At 43.4% G+C, this 18,280-nt stretch overlaps 1 protein-coding gene across 1 annotated transcript in view; it reads right to left on the bottom strand.

Moving 5' to 3' along the window:
• Positions 1–488: 488 nt before the first annotated feature.
• dgkg (diacylglycerol kinase, gamma) overlaps positions 489–18,280 on the bottom strand; it is a gene marked incomplete at its 5' end in the record, with an annotated part of 74,288 nt that continues 56,496 nt past the window's right edge. Inside the window, 4 exons of the mRNA XM_079231180.1 lie at positions 489–608; positions 1,831–1,891; positions 2,886–3,006; positions 16,552–16,753. Of these exons, the coding sequence (XP_079087306.1) occupies positions 510–608; positions 1,831–1,891; positions 2,886–3,006; positions 16,552–16,753 (483 nt within the window). The 3' untranslated portion in view covers positions 489–509. The remainder of the gene's footprint in view (positions 609–1,830; positions 1,892–2,885; positions 3,007–16,551; positions 16,754–18,280) is intronic.

Consider the following 18,280-nt stretch of genomic DNA (forward strand, 5'->3'; position numbering starts at 1 on the left):
GCAGCTGTTTTAACGAAGAGGCGGATCTCACTCTCTAGTTACTCACCGGCCTTGTAAACAACCACGATTACTGCCAGAGCGCTCTCGCTTTTTTAGTTTTTTAACCCTCCTTCTCTTTCTCTCTGTAGTGCGTTGGAGCTCTCTTTTTCTCGTCGGACAACCCGCCTCCTTCTCCTCACGAGCGCTTTCCACGGCTGAGACGGAGGTTTGGGGCCCAGACTAGAGGACGGTGGTTACACAGGAATAGGTCGGTGCTGTATACTGACAGTCTTTTCATTTTTCGGACGCCATCACTGCCGGTTCCTTCGGGGCAAAAGATTGTCTGTAGGCATCCACGACGTGACCTCGGTTCAAAGTCCAAAACAGTGTGTGCCAGTCGTCTGATGGAGCTGCCTATACAGTGGGCAGCATGTGTGTGTGTGTGTGTGTGTGTGTGTGTGTGGCATGTGTGTGTGCATATATATATATATATATATATATATATATGTGTTGTTTTGTGTGCATGTGTCCTAGTCCCGGCTCCGGTTGCGCTTCTTGAAGAAAAAGAACGGCGTCTTCTGAGGCGGGCCCAGCAGGATGGGCACCTGGTTCATGTGCGTGATCCGGATCTGTGGGAATCGGAGACATGAGGACAGCGTGAGGATGCAGCTCAAGGTTTGTGCAGCGAAGCGAACTCAATACATTTTCATGACGAATTCACCAGGTTGATAGTCATCACTTCCTGGACCTTCACCACCACCGCGACCTTGGACAATGCAGACATAACAGAACAGAACAAAAGGTGTTCCATCCTCCGCCTCCGTGAAGCCCACTGTGATGGGAAGCGTTCGAAATGGCGCAAGGATGAATAGATAGTCGACTTTTCTCCTTTTTCTATGAAGAGTGAAGTCGGACTGTGATATTTTGATGCCGTGATTGTGCGTTGGAGGTTGAGGCCGGGGGGGGCGTGCAGAGGAGGAAGGACATGAGTCCAGACGGGACAAAAGATGAGTGACATCTCATCTCGGTCCGGCTTACAGCAACAAGAGGCCGGCCACCGGCTAGTGCTGCATTCAGGGTTCATACACATTTTGACCAATGCTTTTCCATGACTTTAAACCAAATTTCCATGACAAACATTTAGTGAAATCTGGGTGTAAACAGTAAAAAGTGAGTAAATGTAGTATTTAAACTAACAATGAGAATACAAAGCATACAGTGAACCTTAAATGACACAAATGAATCAGACAATAGTTTGATTAAAAGAATCAACATGTATTTAGATGCCTGTATGTATGCCTGCTTATATTTTGAGTCTTTCTTTTAAAAGCATATTCATTATTTCAAACTCAGTGTAAATAAACGTCATGAACACATGAATATCACACATTTTTTTCAAGGACTTTTCCAGGCCTGGAAATAACCATTTTAAAACTCCATGACTTTTCCAGGTTTTCCATGAGCGTAAGAACCCTGTGCATTTCCACCGCATGGTCAACATGACATCATTTTTTGGGGTTTTCCCTTTGCAAAAGTTGAGTGTAGTACCTCCAAGCAAGCAGAGTAGCTCCTATAACGTGGAGTTAAAACACTGCAGGCCTCTGATTGGTCCAGCACAAGCTACCGTCAATAGCAACGACATGTATTTGTTTTTTATTCACTCAACCCAGATTTTTATAAAACAGCAGCTCTCAAAAACTACACTGCACTATTGACGAAGTTCTCTTTGTCTCTGGGACCAAAATACTTGGGACCAGAGGAAGCTCTTTTTGAATTTGATCACATGCTGTGAGCCCCATGAGAATCCATCTCTGAGCACAATCTCTCAATGATTCTCATTCACCCGCTCACCGTGCAGGGCGGCTGCATCCAGGGCTCGCCGTCGATCTGCATCGGCAGCCGGCGGGACGTCCTGTGAGGAGAGAGCAGAGGGAGGTGGGGGGAGGGCAAGGAGACAGAGAGAGAGAGAGAGAGAGAGAGAGAGAGAGAGAGAGAGGGGAGGACAGGGTGGGGTTGGAGGTTGTGAAGGTCAGATCACACACACCTCTGAGGCACGAGATGCCTGTTCACACTGCCCCAGGACAGGGTCAAACACTGCACCCTTTGTTCCCATGAGAGCCATTCCCAGACTGGCCCCCACTCTTTAAACTCACAGACCCACTGTACATGCACACACACACACACACACACACACACACACACACACACACACACACACACACACACACACACACACACATACACACACACCTACACACACACTCAAAGTTGGTTTAGGACTTTCATGCATGCCTCTCCGGCTGGAGAAACCCAGCGTGGGAGAATGGCCGTGATGAATGCTCTTCTAATTCTGGTATTCGGGACAGTTTGCAGAACAACTTGTACATGTCACTTTGTCGGTACAGTAGCCGGCTCTCTGGAGAACAAAAAAAACACTTTCTTTGAAAAGAAAGAAAGAAAAAAGAAAAGAAAAAAGTGGCAGATCCAAATCAAATACTTATCATATTCAAATCTTTAATCATTAGCATCCTGGAACCAAATCCAAACTCTGGAACTATAGTGTGTGTACGTAGTGTATGCAGACATTTCTCATACCGTGATTGTCTGACTCATTTAGTAAAGAATGCATTTATAAAATACATAATTGATGTTATTGGCTGGATGCTGCAGGGATTTTAGACTTCAAAAACACTCAAGAGGAATGCATTTTTGATCATACATGCGTTGAATGGATGCATTCGGGTTGCGGAAAGCGCCGCTTCCAGTTGGCTGACCGGGAGGAAGATAAAGGAAGGAGGAGGGCATGTGGACAGAGGGGAAAGATGGAGGGCAGAGAGAGATCAGAAGAGGAGGAGGAGGAGGAGGAGGAGGAGGAGGAGGAGGAGGAGGAGGAGGGAGGCTCTGACCTGATGGTGACGTTGGCACACTGAGCCAGTCTGCGTCCGGCACTCTTCAGCCCGGTGTAGATCTGACCCATCTCGATCGCCCCTTCTAGGCCGACCACCTCCACTAGCTGGTCACTGAAGTCTGGATGGAGAGAGAGAGAGAGAGAAAGAGAGAGAGAGAGAGAGATGTTTAGTCATAGGCTCTTTGCTTGACCAAACTCAAAAATAAAGGTACTTAAAACTTCGAAAATTGCGAATGGTTTTTATCCCATACTAAATATTGATGAGCTCCTCAACCACAAGGGCTATTTGAATAATTTCAAAAGGTATAATATACACAACACCCTTAGTTAAGAAGTTCATATATGTGTTACTGGTATATTGGTTTATGAGAGTGGGAAATCTTCCAGGATTCCAGTATTTTTTTATTTTAATTATGTTTCCGAACGCTCGTTTTAATATACTAACATAGCACTATGTGTTAAGAGTATCTCTGCAACGTGTGTCTTTGATTAAGCGAAGTTAAGTATTTTTAATAATGAATTTAGTGCAAATATTTCGAGCCATGTGTCCGATCAGCTGACACTGAAAATGGCGTAACTTTTTTTGTGGTTTTTGAACGCGCCTCGCGGAAGGAGACGCGGCTAAAGACACCAAGCAAAGTGAAATATTGTTTCAAAAATAAGTAAGTCATATTTCACTTTTTGTTGCTGTAAATCGGTTGCACTGTGGTTGGTAACTGGGCGAGATTTTGCTCGACGGCGGATTTAGCGGCATTAGTAGATTCAGTAGCTTCATGCTATCAATATAGAAATTGATATTTGCAAAATTCTGGGTGCTCTCTCAAGTCACTCTCGAGTCTCTTCAGGTCATATTTATGGTTTATGCTAATATTTATTGTGGAATAGTGTCATAAACATGACAAATGGACTTATATGCTCCTGTAAGGCCAGGATGTGCCGTTTACTTTGCTATGTCACATCAGTGGCTTTGATATTGTTGTGATGTTGGGTTGTTCTGGGTTCCTGTTTTATTGTGAAGTCCTTGTCTTGTGTGTCCTCTGTGTTCCTGCACTTCCTGCCCCTGTGATTGTCCGTGATTGTCTCACTGCCCTGTTCCCTGATTGTGTATTCCCTTCACCTGTGCTGCCCTCATTGTTTTCCACCTGTTCCTCGTTACCTTCCTCTTGTATTTAAACCCTGTTTGTCTCCTGTCCCCTTGTACTGTGCGTCCTCTGGCCGTTCCTCTGTCCCGGTGAGTAGTCTGTCAACCGCTCTGTGTTAAGTTTGTGTTTTTGAAGCCTCTTTTTTTTTATGTCTGTCAACCTCAGTTTTGAGGTAGTGTGACCTGAGTTTTGTTTTGGACAATACATTTACTTTAAACTGTTGCTTCGTCGTTTGAGTCCTCCCTTAAATCACCACCTGACAGATATTGATGGAAAGGACTTGGGAAGAGCTCAACCCCATTTGTGGCTCCCAAAAGGTTTTTTAAAAACTCGTTTTTTTTTTTCTCCACGGGCGTATTTCCCTCATCCGATGCAGATGCAGTCTTTCTTAAATTCACCGTGAAGGTGGCCGTTCACATATCCAGCAGTATCGGAGCAGCGTGTATTCATTGGGCGTCGTTGTCGGCGTCCACCTGATGAACGCACGTCTCTCTTCGCTCTGCTGTCGGTCTCCACCGCGTTCACCAGCTCGTCTCCGACTGCGTCTTTGTGCCGTTTGCGGCGCACAATGGATTCCTACAGGCTTTTTCTCTTCGTCCCCTGAAAGTGTGCTGGCGGCGCCGAGGCAAAGCGCTCTCTCCGAACGAACACTCGCTAGTTATCGCTGACAAGAGTTCAGCTCGCGTTGCAATATTTAATCAATTGTTCCCATGACAAAATATTGATTATGGCCACTTTAATGTGCAAGGCGGCAGAGCGGGGACGTTGGCCGCGTGGTTCTGAGATCGTCGAAACCTTTTAACGGTAATCTTTTAATCTGTGCATCGCCCTTTGTGTTCTCTCTCTCTCTCAAAGGTCAGCGGCGACGTTATTATGACATTTCACTTTCAATACGCTTCAGATGAAAGGAAACCCCAACGTGACTGGGACTGGTTTGCATGGTAACTTCACAGGTTTTTGCAACAAAAATGGAAAAATCTGAGAAATGTTTCGTCCTCGCAGCCGGCGTGATAATTTGTGATGTGCTACAGCAGAACCAACTCGTCTACAGCCATTAACTCATACTAGATATTTGAATGCTTTTATGACTATCTATATATGACTAGATATTCTCTTCATTCTTATTGTGTTTATTCTGATTATTGGACAATATGGTGGTCTGGTGCCACATGGAAAAAGGCAAACCTCGGCCTCTGGAACCCGTTCTCCATCCTTCAGTCGATTCACGTGATTCAAACCTCAACGTAATCCATTTTTTTTTTTCACGCCCGCAACAATCAAAAATAACAACGGGGTTGCTCTGAATCAGAGGCGTCTTCAAATGTCAAAGGGACTCAGCGAATGGGAACGCTCCCGCCCATTAAATCTCAAACAATTGTGACCACTTTTCTCTAATGTTGAAGACGGGCAGAAACATACAGAAAGACTCGACTCCTCTGGCGGAGTTTACCTCAGTGCCATTTAAAGAGTGTGAGAGGCACCCAAAGGGAACCGGTCCAACAGATTCTCCCCCCTTTATTGTCAGATGCACAGATAACAGACAGTTACTCCGTACAATGAAAAAAGTATTTTGCTAGGTCCTCCGTACACACAGAATTACAATAGACTTAAGGTAAAACAAATTGGAATAAATGCATTTAATAAACTCTGGCCTGCACTGTTGGAAACACTTTTCGCGTGGTTTCCATTAAAAATTATCTCTTGCTTACTAAAAAGAATTTCTCCGTCAGTAGTCCTTGATGTGGCATTTAGGAAGCGCTGCCTTTTCCCCACTTCAAAGATGATTGAGGTTTATATGGAAGTGAGTTTACTGCAGCTGAGTCACCGACACTCTTTAATATTTAAAATGATAATTCAATAGAAAATGTCAGCGCAAGAAACAATTTCTTTTTTTTCCAGTTACTTTGATGACAGGAATATCCCAATTATAGTCGATATTGTGAACATTTATAACGTAAAGATCTGAATGCTTTTTCAAAGCTTATTTTTCTTTCTTTTTACACAGAACATTCTAAATAATTTACTCTAGAATCGGCCCGTGACGGTTTTTAATTGTAGACTTTGAAGCTGTGATATCTGTCTGTTTGGGCTGTGAATACATCGTCACCTTTTGTTGTGAAAGGAGAACGTGTTTACCTTAACAACCTGATGAATGTAAGTCTATTCACTCTTTTATCACACTTTTTTTGGAACTGAAAATGAGACGTATCAACTGAGTTTTTGTTAACTGAGCCTTGTGGCTTTGAAAAGAGAGCAAAGATGAGTTTCTCATTCAGTTCCCCACACTATGTACAATTACCTCATACGACCCCAACACATCTGAACTGTCCCTTTTTAATATGTGGCCCCTTTCACATCAGTCTTTTCATCCATTGTGAAAGTTCCTGTGAACAGCTTAACTAAGGACTGAGCGGGGAAGACTGTCAGAAGTGTTGTCAAGGGAGTCTGGTGCCTGGAAACACTACCGCGTTTGTCCACAGGGATGCTGAAAGTCCTCTGGTGGCTTTAATATAAAACTATAAGCGCAGCTTTAACTGTATGTTTCCCAACATAATTATCTCAATGCTGTTTTAAAGCTTTCTCCAAACCGTCAAGAACACAACTTGTAGTTTTTACTCCCACCAAGGTTTGTGAAAACCCCAAATTCCTGCAACAAATGACTGGACATGATCGGAGTGTCCCGAACAGCCACAATCCCATCGACACATGTTTGCCATACGAACCCCTACGTCTCTGCGGGGCTTTCCAGGAAATAATCATAATAGGATTGGGCATCCATTAAGAAAACAAATGCTGGACAGTTGGGCGACTTGGGGATCAACAGCACTGGTGACACAATGGCTGCACACGACAGATGGGAATTAAAAAAAAAGAGGAGGCTGGATGTAAAGATGGCGTCTTTGTTTTTGGTCGTCTGTGAAAGCCGTGAAAAGAGTGTTGACGTGTCCTATTTTAGGATTTTTTTAAAAACCGTTCTATTCATATATCCTTTTTCCTGCTGTACTATGACATTTATAAATCCTCCCATCCTTCGCACAACCACCCATACACCTCCACTTCCTGCGAACACCATAAATGGGCATGCCATCCTGCCAGCGTCCCGGCGTGAGCGCCTGATGGCAGAAGAGCCCACTGCGCCGGTTCTCACCTCGCCGACGACTCATCAGATCTCTGCGCTTTTGACTCTCGGGCAACCGGCACTGTTACTTCTCAGTGAGGTGGAGCTAAGAATAGACCAGAACAGCCTCTTACATAACGGACGCCACAGTGCATTCTGGGATGGCATTGCCTTGCCAAGCAGCGGGCAGCGAGAACCGTCACTGCTGTGCTGCACTATTCTTTTCTGCTGTGCAGCAGATCTGAAGTCATTTAAAATTCCCTCATTGTTTAAAAAATAAATGAGTAATAATCAGGGAGCACGTAGGAATATTTCTAAACTTATTATTCCAGAATATCTTTCAAGTGTTAAACTGAACTAAAATGTAAACCAAATACACCATAGTTGTAGTTATCATAAAAAACTAGAAAGAGGAAACTATAAATGAAAGGAGAGTGGTGCTGTAATCCCATGAAAAGACCAAAATAAACGATGCCCATCTGTTCTTCAACGGAAATAAAATTGCATTATTTTTGTCAGCTGCATCTGCTACAGAAATCACTGCTCTTGTGAAAAATGTAATCTTAATCCATTTTTGCATTACTTCAACAGCTCAAACACAGACGACCTTCTCCACTCAGAAATAAAGAAATATTAGCAATACAAAAACACGCTGACATCAGTTATGACTACAAAGAGGGACGACTAAATGAGATTTCAGTTGGATTTCAAAAACTGGTCTCAAATGTAGAGTTCTAGTAAAAAAAAAAAAAGACCATAATTTACTAAATGAACATCATGCTGTACTGAAGAAGACTTGAAACTAGAGATTGAGACATAAACTCATGTTTACAATGTTTACTGAGGGAATACATCAAGAGAAGTAGTCATTTATATAGACTTCTATACAACCAGAGGAGTCGCCCCCCTGGTGGTCAGTAGAGAGAATGCAGCTTTAACACAAGAAGCATAGACTTCTATACAACCAGAGGAGTCGCCCCCTGGTGGTCAGGAGAGAGAATGCAGCTTTAACACATGAAGCATAGACTTCATGTGTTAAACTGGTGGTTATTAGAGAGCAGGTTTAAAGCGCTTCAGCATTGGCTTCACTTAATTAGAGGTAGCCGCCTGCTAACATTGATAATGACAATATATTTTTTTCGGTTTAAGGAAGATCAGTTTCAAACATGAGGGGCATTTAGGCTTCAGGCCCCCAAACGGCCAGCAGTATCCCCGGTTGCTACCGCGGTGGAAATGAATTCCTGAGTCCAACGAGTCTCTTCACGCATGTTCGACTCTCTTCCCCCTTAACAGTATCTCTGCTAAACGACCCCGACAGTCTGAAGGTTATTTGTATCTCCACAAAGCCATGACGGGGCGTGTGGAATCAAAAAGAAATAAACTACAGTGCCCACGTTCATCGCAATAAAGCAGCATGTCACTCAACCACAATGGAGCTCCATGCCACAGAGGAACAAGCTATATCGGGCCTTGGCTACGCAGACAATATGAATTAGCAGCATTTATTTCTTTTCATGGGATTCATTGACATTAATAAAAATATGAAATGTCTCCAGACTTGTGCCGTACGCTTTTGAATTTAGCGGCGAGCTATTTATAACAACCCTTCAATTAGAAACTGAAAGAGGAATTATAAATCCCCCAGCTTTCATTGTGCATCAGCTTGAGGTGTTCGGCTATAATTATTAGCACTATCCGCCCACATGCCCCCTCCGCCCCCTCCCCCGACCAGCTTGTTATTGTCTCAGGGTGGCCCGAGTCATGGCAGATGGTCAAGAAGAAGTGCGGCGCACCTCGCCAGCACCAGCGGAGGTAAAGGTACGGGGGAGAGCACTTGGCCGACAGACAAAGAACACTATGTTACTATGATACATAAACACACCACGTCACTGCATCCTCACATGGTCTGTAAGCACCCAGATGGTGAACATTTCCACTTTTGTCCAGAAACCAAGTCGTCATGAGAATTTATCCAGATGGGAAAAACAATCATGGGAAAGAACAGATTGTAGAGGAAGCTTTTAAAGAAATGTCATCTTTCTTTCCATTCCCATCCTATGTTTTTTTTTTTTTTTTTTTTTTTTTTTTTTTAAAGCGATTGGCCTCTTTAAGGATCATTTGTCAGTCATTAACTTTCAGTAAATGTACCACTGGAAGGTCATCCACTCTCCCAGCATCCACGGAGAGCAACTCAGCGGCGGGTGAATCAAAGTAATTATAGAGCGTCTTTTCTCTCTCTCTCTCCCTGTTGTGTGAGAAGAGCACGATACGCAGTCTCTGGATGCGATCGGCCCAATATAGCCTCATCGTAGTGTCGCAGCGCCACTGTTGAAGGGGAAGGGGAGGCGGGCTGGTGATTTGTGGACCTTGAGAGGCAAGGAAGGAAAGGTGAGGTGAAGGGAAGGAGCCAGTGATGAGTGGAAGAGGAGGGGAGGGAGTCGGACAAGCGGCGAGAGAAAACAAATGAGTCACGGAGGGGAGAGACGCAACGTGATCCGGGTCAGAACATCCCTGAAATAGCAGATAAAAAAATAAAGAGCACCAAGGGTGTGTGAGCATCAAACTTATTTGAAAACTGTCATCAGTAACTTTACTAATTACTCGTCGGAAGAAGTAATCAGTTAGCACGTCTCCGTCAAAGTTAAAGCCACGTGTCACATTTTCGGGCAGATATTTTAACGAATTAATCATTTTTAATGTCCTAGAAGAAGAAAAAACCCACCACATTATGGTTTAATAAGGTCAGTCCACAGTTTGGAGGTATGTGGAGATAAGTGAAGCCAATGCTAGTGTCTAAAACCTGCATTCTCTCTCCTGACCACTAGGGGGTGACTCCTCTGGTTGTATAGAAGTCTATGCTTCATGTGTTAAAGCTTACATCTCTCTTCTGACCACCAGGGGGCGACTCCTCTGGTTGTATAGAGGCCTATGCTTCATGTGTTAAGCTGCATTCTCTCTCCTGACCACCATTGGGCGACTCCTCTGGTTGTATAGAAGTCTATATAAATGACTCTACTTCTCTCTTGATTTATTCCCTCAGTAAACATTGTAAACATGAGTTTATGTCTCAATCTCTAGTTTCAAGTCTTCTTCAATACAGCATGATGTTCATTTAGTACATTATGGTCATTTAGAGTCAAACAGACCATAAATCTGTCAAACAGGACAGAAGAATGTCTTGTTTGTCCTAAAAAGACACTCTAAGGAGTCGGCTGTTCATGTTTTTCCACTTGCTGAAATGGGCATTAATAGCACAGTTTAACTAGCTTTGATATGCTAACGGTAGGCCACCTTGCCTCGCCCCTCTAGCTCCACCCTCTTGTCCAAATATGGTCACTTCCGGCTCGCAGCTCGGCGTCCAGCCCCGCTCACAAACCCCCGGACGACTGCGTGCGACATCCACTTTATTTATGTGCATCCTTTCCAGCTCAATCCACAGCAGGAAATTGAGGAAATCTGATCTGGGAGCAGGGAGGAAATAAACAGGGAGCGATGGCGCGGAGATAAAAAAAGTTGAGGCGGAGCTCGGCGATGGGACCGTCGTACGTGAATCCTGTTCCTGTCAGCGGCAGCTGCTATCTGTCCTCATCCAGCTGACAGGAGTGGACTTTTGACCTCACAGGTCGACTCTTTCTCTCCAACGCAGCACATTTTGGAAACCTTAAGCGTAACGTCCGCTGTGTCCCGTTTACTGAGTAACTCGCAGCTTGACGTCAGTCTGAAAGCGTCTTTGAGCACAAATGCTTGTTCAAAAATCACAGATATTAATAAAAGATCAGGTGTGATTTCTCTCTCTCTCTCTGCTTCTCACCTCACCAGGTGTTTGCTTCCCGAAGATAAATATTTCACAAGAGCGATATGACAACGTCAACTTTTGTTGGTTTTTAAGAAGTTTATGGAAAAAGTAAATTAGTATATATGCTATATAACATTCACCAATGTTATCAAATTTTCAACCTGTTGTTCAAGATTTTCCCTGATAAATTGTATATTCAATTACTTTAAAGCAATTCTGAGTGTGAAGCCGTAGCGTGTAGCTTCATATGGTATTATAGGGACATTACTCAGACTAATAAACAGCTCAGGTGGCTTCCATCATGTGTTTCTGGTCATTTACACAGCTTTCGCTGACTCTGATGTCAAAAAAGTAAGATCAATAACACAAATAGTGTTGCTGCATGAGGTCCGACATCTATTCTGACTATCAGACCCGAGCCCGTTTGACCCCGACTCATCGGTTCTTAAAGCAAACGGGCACCTGACCCCGTGGTCTGGGTTTCAGGTTGACTTGAGGACGGCCGTGAATGCAATGTTTCAGTTTCAGCGACGCGTGCGACCGCGTTACAATGACATGTCTCTAGAGGCCGTCCCTGTGTGGCCGTCCCGGTCGTTGTTTCTGTCCATGCATAACGAAAACCAGAGCCACACACACACACACACACACACACACACACACACACACACACACACACACACACACACACACACACACACACACACACACACACACACGCGGTGACTCAGAGGACCGAAGTTTCATCACTGAGGTCAGAAGTGCCCCGGGCGTCTTTCAGTCACTCTGGGTAACCCTGGCTGATTGCATTAACTGCAGCAAATAGATTTAAAAGCTTTAGTTTATTGCGCCAGAGAAAGCAACTGCCATAAACAATTAGTGGTATGATAAACATGCAGACACACACACACACACACACACACACAATAATGCATACCTCTCTGAAACTAGAGTCCTCTTTCCAAATAGCATTAGCAGGAGAAGCTAATCTGATAAAGGTTAGATCCTGAGGGAAAACTCTGCAGCACAAAAAAAAAAAAATTCCATCACACACACGTTGAAACGTACACAAAGTGAATGAATTCAAACAGAAATGTAACTTCACACTGTTCACTCGTACAAAGCATTCGCACAACGTGGCTGCAAAGTTTAAAAGGCTTTCAGTCCCGGAGAAATATGGGAATATTTGTAATAATAATCAGGGTTTTTTTCTTTTATTTTGGCCACCTCCAAAGATATAAATCCCTGTAAACTGCAACGCAATAAAAACGCAAATGTTGTTGTAAATAAACGTATAAAGCATAGCGTTTGTGATTATTGCGTCAGAGAAGAGACGCGTTTGGTTTGTAGGATTGCTCAAATAATTGTTTTTCATTAACAATTAAGAAATTGATTGTTCTTTGATTAATGTTTACTTGTTGAAAAATACAAAATGCAGTAACAATAGAACAGAGAAAAGCCTGAAGCGGGTAACGCTTTACAATAATAAACTATTTTAAGTAAAGGCAAAATCTACGTGGTCAGAATCCAGAAAAGATCGTGGTTTGAGTTAAGATAAGTGTGTTTATTACTGAGTTAAGTAATTTGTAAATTAAGTAAGTTACGCAACTTCTAATAACCCAATATTTTGGTTTCACACAGGACACCAACAGCGGTCTCCTTTCCACTGTTACTTTATTTTCGCTACTTTTTAAAATTGCTATTAATTCGTACTAAACATCGGTAAATTAATATAAAACAAATTCTAAATAAGGTACCTATCAAACACATATTTAGTTTTAATTGACTTTAATGTTTCTGTACAGACTGTAAAAGCCTTCTGAGGCAAATTTGTGATTTTGGGCTCAAAAAAATAAAATGAATTGAATCGTGGCGTCATATTGATGCAGGTAAAAAAAAACCTCTTCATGCGAGGGTGTAATTTCCATAAAAATATAACAATACATCTTCCCCCGTTACAATGAACCCTTTCATTAAAGCATTCCAGTAAACTGCGTGTCAACTCCTTTCTGACACCAATTAAAACGTCCACGTCATGAAACCGTCGGAGGCGACAGGACCGGTGGATCGCGTTGCAGCGTTCGGGGGTTTATCTCTTTTCCTGTGTAACGAGATGAGGGAAATCCCTTCAAGTGAGGAGTTTGTTGGTCGTCACTCCGTTAAGAGGCTGCTTTGGGATTACGGCTCGGATTCAGGTCGAGAGTTAAGACCGAGCTGAAGAATTACAACGTGAACGGAGCTGATGGATCGTGCTCGTTATGGACTGAACGGTGCGGTGGAGCCGGAGCTAGAAGAGGACGGCAGCTAACGGCCCCCAGAGGTGCGTTTGTGTTTTCAAAGGATGACTCAAAAGGGCACTTCGGCCTAAACGCCCACATTTAGCAAACTCCACATCCCAAGTTGAACCTGAACCAAAGTACTCCTGATCCCAGACTTTAGTTTAGGTTTTATAACTGGTTTTACAGAGTGAGTGGGACTCCATGAGCTGAACTTCATGTGTCAAATCTGTGGTTTTGAACCTTTTAAAATGATCAAACTCCCGAAGACCCGACACCCCAAACATTTCACAAATTATGACAAATAAAAAGAACCACCTTTTGGGTGAAAAGTGAAAGCATCGTAATTCCACTGTCTTCATGCATCCGTCATCTCTACAGACAAAATGTTGCGATATAATTCTTATATTTGCTTTATTATCAGCTATTATTGTTACGTTTTTGAGACATTCGTGGTTGGCTTTTTTATTTTCAAATTTTCTTCCTTGCCTGGATGAAACTTCTCCGTTTTTTTTTTTTTTTAAATTTTTTTATGGGAATCTGGATCTTTCAGATCAATTTGAGGAACGTCTCCGGTTTGCATGTTCCACTTGTTATCGCCAGTGGTCGTGGTCTCGGTCTGGACTCGGGTCTCAACCCCTCGATGTCCTTCAATGCACGGCGGTCTTGGTCAGGACTTTGTCTCTGGTGCCCAGAAACGCACTTCCATCCAAAAACTGCTTTTCTTTCTAATTTATGATGCATTTTGCACATCAATGGAAAAGAAAACTGAGGAACATTTCCATATTTAACATCCGCGCGTTTTTTCGCGAAAATTGGAAGGTGTTCATACCCATACTAAAACTGGGTTATCTCCTCAACCACAAGGGCTATTTGAATAATGTAACGCGGTACAATACAGAGACCCTTGTGAGATTGCTCGTATATGTGTAAAATAAAAAAAAATTGACATACAATATTTCCTTATGGATCATAACGTACAAAGTCAGATTTGAGTCTAAGACACCTCCTTTTTAACCGTGAGAGCCTCTGGGAGCCGTCTAAAGCTATCCAAATGAGACTGACGGCCCTTTTAGCCACTCAAAATGAGTCAAGTACCACATTTTTGTGACCCTAACTTTCTTGCTGAACCTCGAATGCCTCCCGTTTCACGTCAGCCGACGGAAGACACCAAACACGGCCGTGTGGACTATCGTTTCATCGAAAAGTAAGTCATAGTTCAGTGTTTTGCTCGAAAATAAATGTTTTGCTGGATGCAATGTGGTTGATAAGTTGCGTTGCCTGACAAGAGAGACCTGGTGCTCAAAAGGCTTTAAAAGAGATGTGGACGCAGAGACATCAGCAACAAGGACTGTGGAGTCTGCAAAGAGAAGTAGAGGAGACGCGTCATCAGAGTCCCGGTGCGTTCATGCGTAAAGATGCAATATGTTTCTACGATGCAGTCAAATGCAAAGACTGCATCTACAGAGGTAAACTTCATTCATGTCCTCCTCACACCACACTTTCTTTCACTCAAGTCTCTCCTTTTGCTCGTCCTCTCCTCCGATCTTTCACGTCGGTGTAGCCCTGAGATCTCCATGGAAACAGGGTTTAGGTCAGTCGGCAGAAATGCAGGAACAAAGTGGAGCGAAAGAGACAGAAGTGGGATGGATGAATCGAGAACAAGCACCGAGTGGGTTGTTTTCTAATGTTTGAGGACATCAGATGCACACATAGCTCAACCTGGAGATTAGCTGAATAATACAGAAGAGTTTTTAAAAAGTTAAATGAATAACATTGAAGTTCTGCATCTCAACTGGATTGGCTTCCTTTATTGTTTAAATGGGAATACTCCGCTTTTATGCATTATATATTGTCCTTTACATGTTCATTTAGTTTCCTGGTGAAATATGTTGGCTGGTTTACTTTTTGTTTAACTGAAAAAAACGTCTGATAAAATGCAAGAAGAGAGAAACTGACGTCAGAAAAGTCCTTGAGTGGATGAACCTTGCAAGGCACACACACACACACACACACACACACCGAACTGTACACTCGACGAGGAGGCTTTCGGATGAAAAACATTTCCCACCTCACAAATAGAATCACACACGAGTTAGTCAAATAAAACTAAAGGAAGCTGAAACTTCCGGTGGTTTGTTTATAGTCTAAAGTTTTTTTTTTTTATTGTTTTCTTCTTCTGGTGATTGCATTCACGCTTAAACATTGTTTTTCCATTTGTGACGATTATCTAAAACAACCATACACATTTAGTTTTTGCCCCAGAGCTTATTTTTCTGCAACAATACAAAATCCAACGGATAAATATCCCGTCGGCTTTTTTGACGAGCTGACGAGTGCGATGCTACTTCTGGGTTGGCCTCCAAAAAGAAGTCATCCCTGCAGCACATTGAGAAAGCGCAATCGGTCAATGGTTTTACTCACTCTGTACACGGCTGAGTAGCACTGCTTGTGATGAGTGACCTTTCTGTGTACAGTAGCAGCAGATAAACACTCCGGTGGTGAGCACACGCACGGCTGAAACATCACGACCCGATCGTCACCTTTTATTAATCATTTCCAAAAGTCCAAAGTAAAGTTGTTAGTCAATTATTGCTGACTAAAATGAATAGAAGGTAATGATTCTCGTGCTATTTTGGTACGGGTCAGACTTCCTGGAGCGGCCGTTCACAAACCAGACAGGACGGGCTTTCCCCCACTGTGTTATTGCAGCGGAGGTGCGCCGCCTGACCCCAGCGACGTCACAAAATGCAAACGCTGCTTTTTATGAGCGTAAACAGAGATGAATGGCTCAATCAGTCACTCTCAGGTGTCAGCGCTGCAGGCAGAACGCCATGCGGGCAGAGGTTACACTGGAAGTTTAATCAAAACCACCAGCTGGACGAGGGCTCTACCCGACAGTCAGCGGCGAGTCGAAGTTAGTTTAGCCAGAAAGTCCGTCTTGGTTCCTTCACAACATTCTGTGTGCTCATGTCCGGTCTCCTTTTATTTACAATAAAGTGTCCTTTCTGAACGTTGAAGGTCGTATGAACTATAAACTCACTGACATGATTGTACTCGGGTGAAACGCATCAATGCCGGTGGTCATATTGACATTTCTTACCAAATAAATACAAATCAGCATTTTCATTTTATGGTTTAAAAAATGTCTCAAAACGTCATCTACGGTTTTAAATCATCCCAAATATTCCAAGATGCGAGTTGACCGTTTTGGTCCTAATCTAAAGAATGTTACTGCCCTCTAATCGCTGCCCACCTTGCAGCCGGTTGACGGAGGCTCTTACCCAGGGTTACACTTTAGTTACGTGAGTTCAGTTCCTCTGACTTCCGCTCACCTTGCATGCAGAACTTGAGCTCCTTGGCGTCCGTGACGGTGCCGGCCGGCATCCTATCGGGAACCTTCTTGCTCATGCGGTTGTAGTTCCTCCGCTTCTTCGACTCGCCCCACAGGTTGGAGCCGCCGTGCATGCTGGGAATGTTGAGCACGGCGATGCCCTCCAAGGAGGTGTTGCTGAGGTCCATGATGATCCCGTCGCACTGAGGGGGGGGGGGGGGGGAATCGAGAAAGAGATTTCCACTTTTACATTTAAAGAAAGACACTATTGTACTAAAACCCCTGCAGGACTATTAAGGTACTATTTACCGTCAAACTTTAAATACTACGTAGTAACTTGGTTCTCTGAAAGCTGAATTTATGGATGGATTAGTCCGGCTGCCGGGAACTGAACCCAGTTTCCTGTTTCTTAATACGGCAATAAAAACATAATTTAACTAGTTATAATGCCTTAAACTTCCGGTTTAAGGACAATTTAAACAATGAAATACAGGTTTAAAGGATGTGGAAGCCTCGTAGATGGAGACGGTTGTGGATTTTTAAAGGGAATAAATACAGTGCTGTGATAGATGTAGATGTTTAAGTATTAGTGAAGACCAATAATAGCGTTGTTTTCTATTGGTGCTTTGTTTCGGGGCTTTAATAGCATCCAACGATCATCTCGGCTGGAATATATAAAACCACCCTGACATGTTTTGTCTCACTGCTGTCCCCGAAATCCATGCCGCTTTGCAGCTTAGCCCCTCCTCCCCTCCTCCACCACAAGGGGCTCCGTCTAAAGCGCTCTCCAAATGGCTGCTTTTCATACAACTCTATTCCTGTAGATCAATGTAATCGTCAGTGTCAAAGCCAAAGTCTTTTCTCAAACAATGCCTCTGCAGATAGAACCACAGTGTGTGTGTGTGTGTGTGTGTGTGTGTGTACAGCAACCAGCCGACTACAGTGCATGTAAGTGATTTACAGCGTTGACTGATTAGCTTCTTGTGTTACTAATTGAGAGAAAGCTAACGCTAACATGCAAGCTAATGGGTATTACAACCGCAGTGTGTGATTTGCTGCGTCATAAAGTAAGATCCAGCGGCTTGTTTTGAGTCTGACAGATTTACTGTGTCTTGATGCAGTAGCCTGGACGGAAGCCAAGTGTGCGGTAGTGTGAAGCAGCAACAAAAAAAAATTAAGAAAAAACAGACAGCTATAAAATAGGCTGGCCCAAAGATTAATGCAGATATTCCGTAACCCCATTTGGCACTCTCGGCCCCACTCTGAATTACTTTGCACCTCATCTGAATTCCTCACACGCGACGGAGAACGTCAACAACACACTGCTGTGACTCAGCGGCTGATTTGTGCCGAGTCAAAGCGGCCGCTGAAATGCCATCGAATCAAGTTTGACAAATTACGCAACACATACCAGTACCAGTACCAGCTTGGTGATGAACAGCCCAGTACAATGCATTAGTAATCCAACAGAAGAGAGCATTGTATTCATGCCACTCTCATCATTCCACACTCTGCTTTCAAACACATACAGATATTTTTGCCCCGAAAACGACTTTCCTTTTGGGTAATTTCAAGAAAAAAACACTAAAAACCTAAATTAGGGCCATTAAGATATAGACATGATTGGTATTTAGATGGGCGACATGACATGACAGTGCGCAAAAAAGTGAAGCCAAAACATTTTGATTTCCCCCCTGGTGGCTGGCTGCAGTATAGGTCATAAACCCCGC

The sequence above is a fragment of the Taurulus bubalis genome (genome assembly GCF_910589615.1).
Source record: "Taurulus bubalis genome assembly, chromosome: 15".
NCBI classification, from domain to species: domain Eukaryota; kingdom Metazoa; phylum Chordata; class Actinopteri; order Perciformes; family Cottidae; genus Taurulus; species Taurulus bubalis.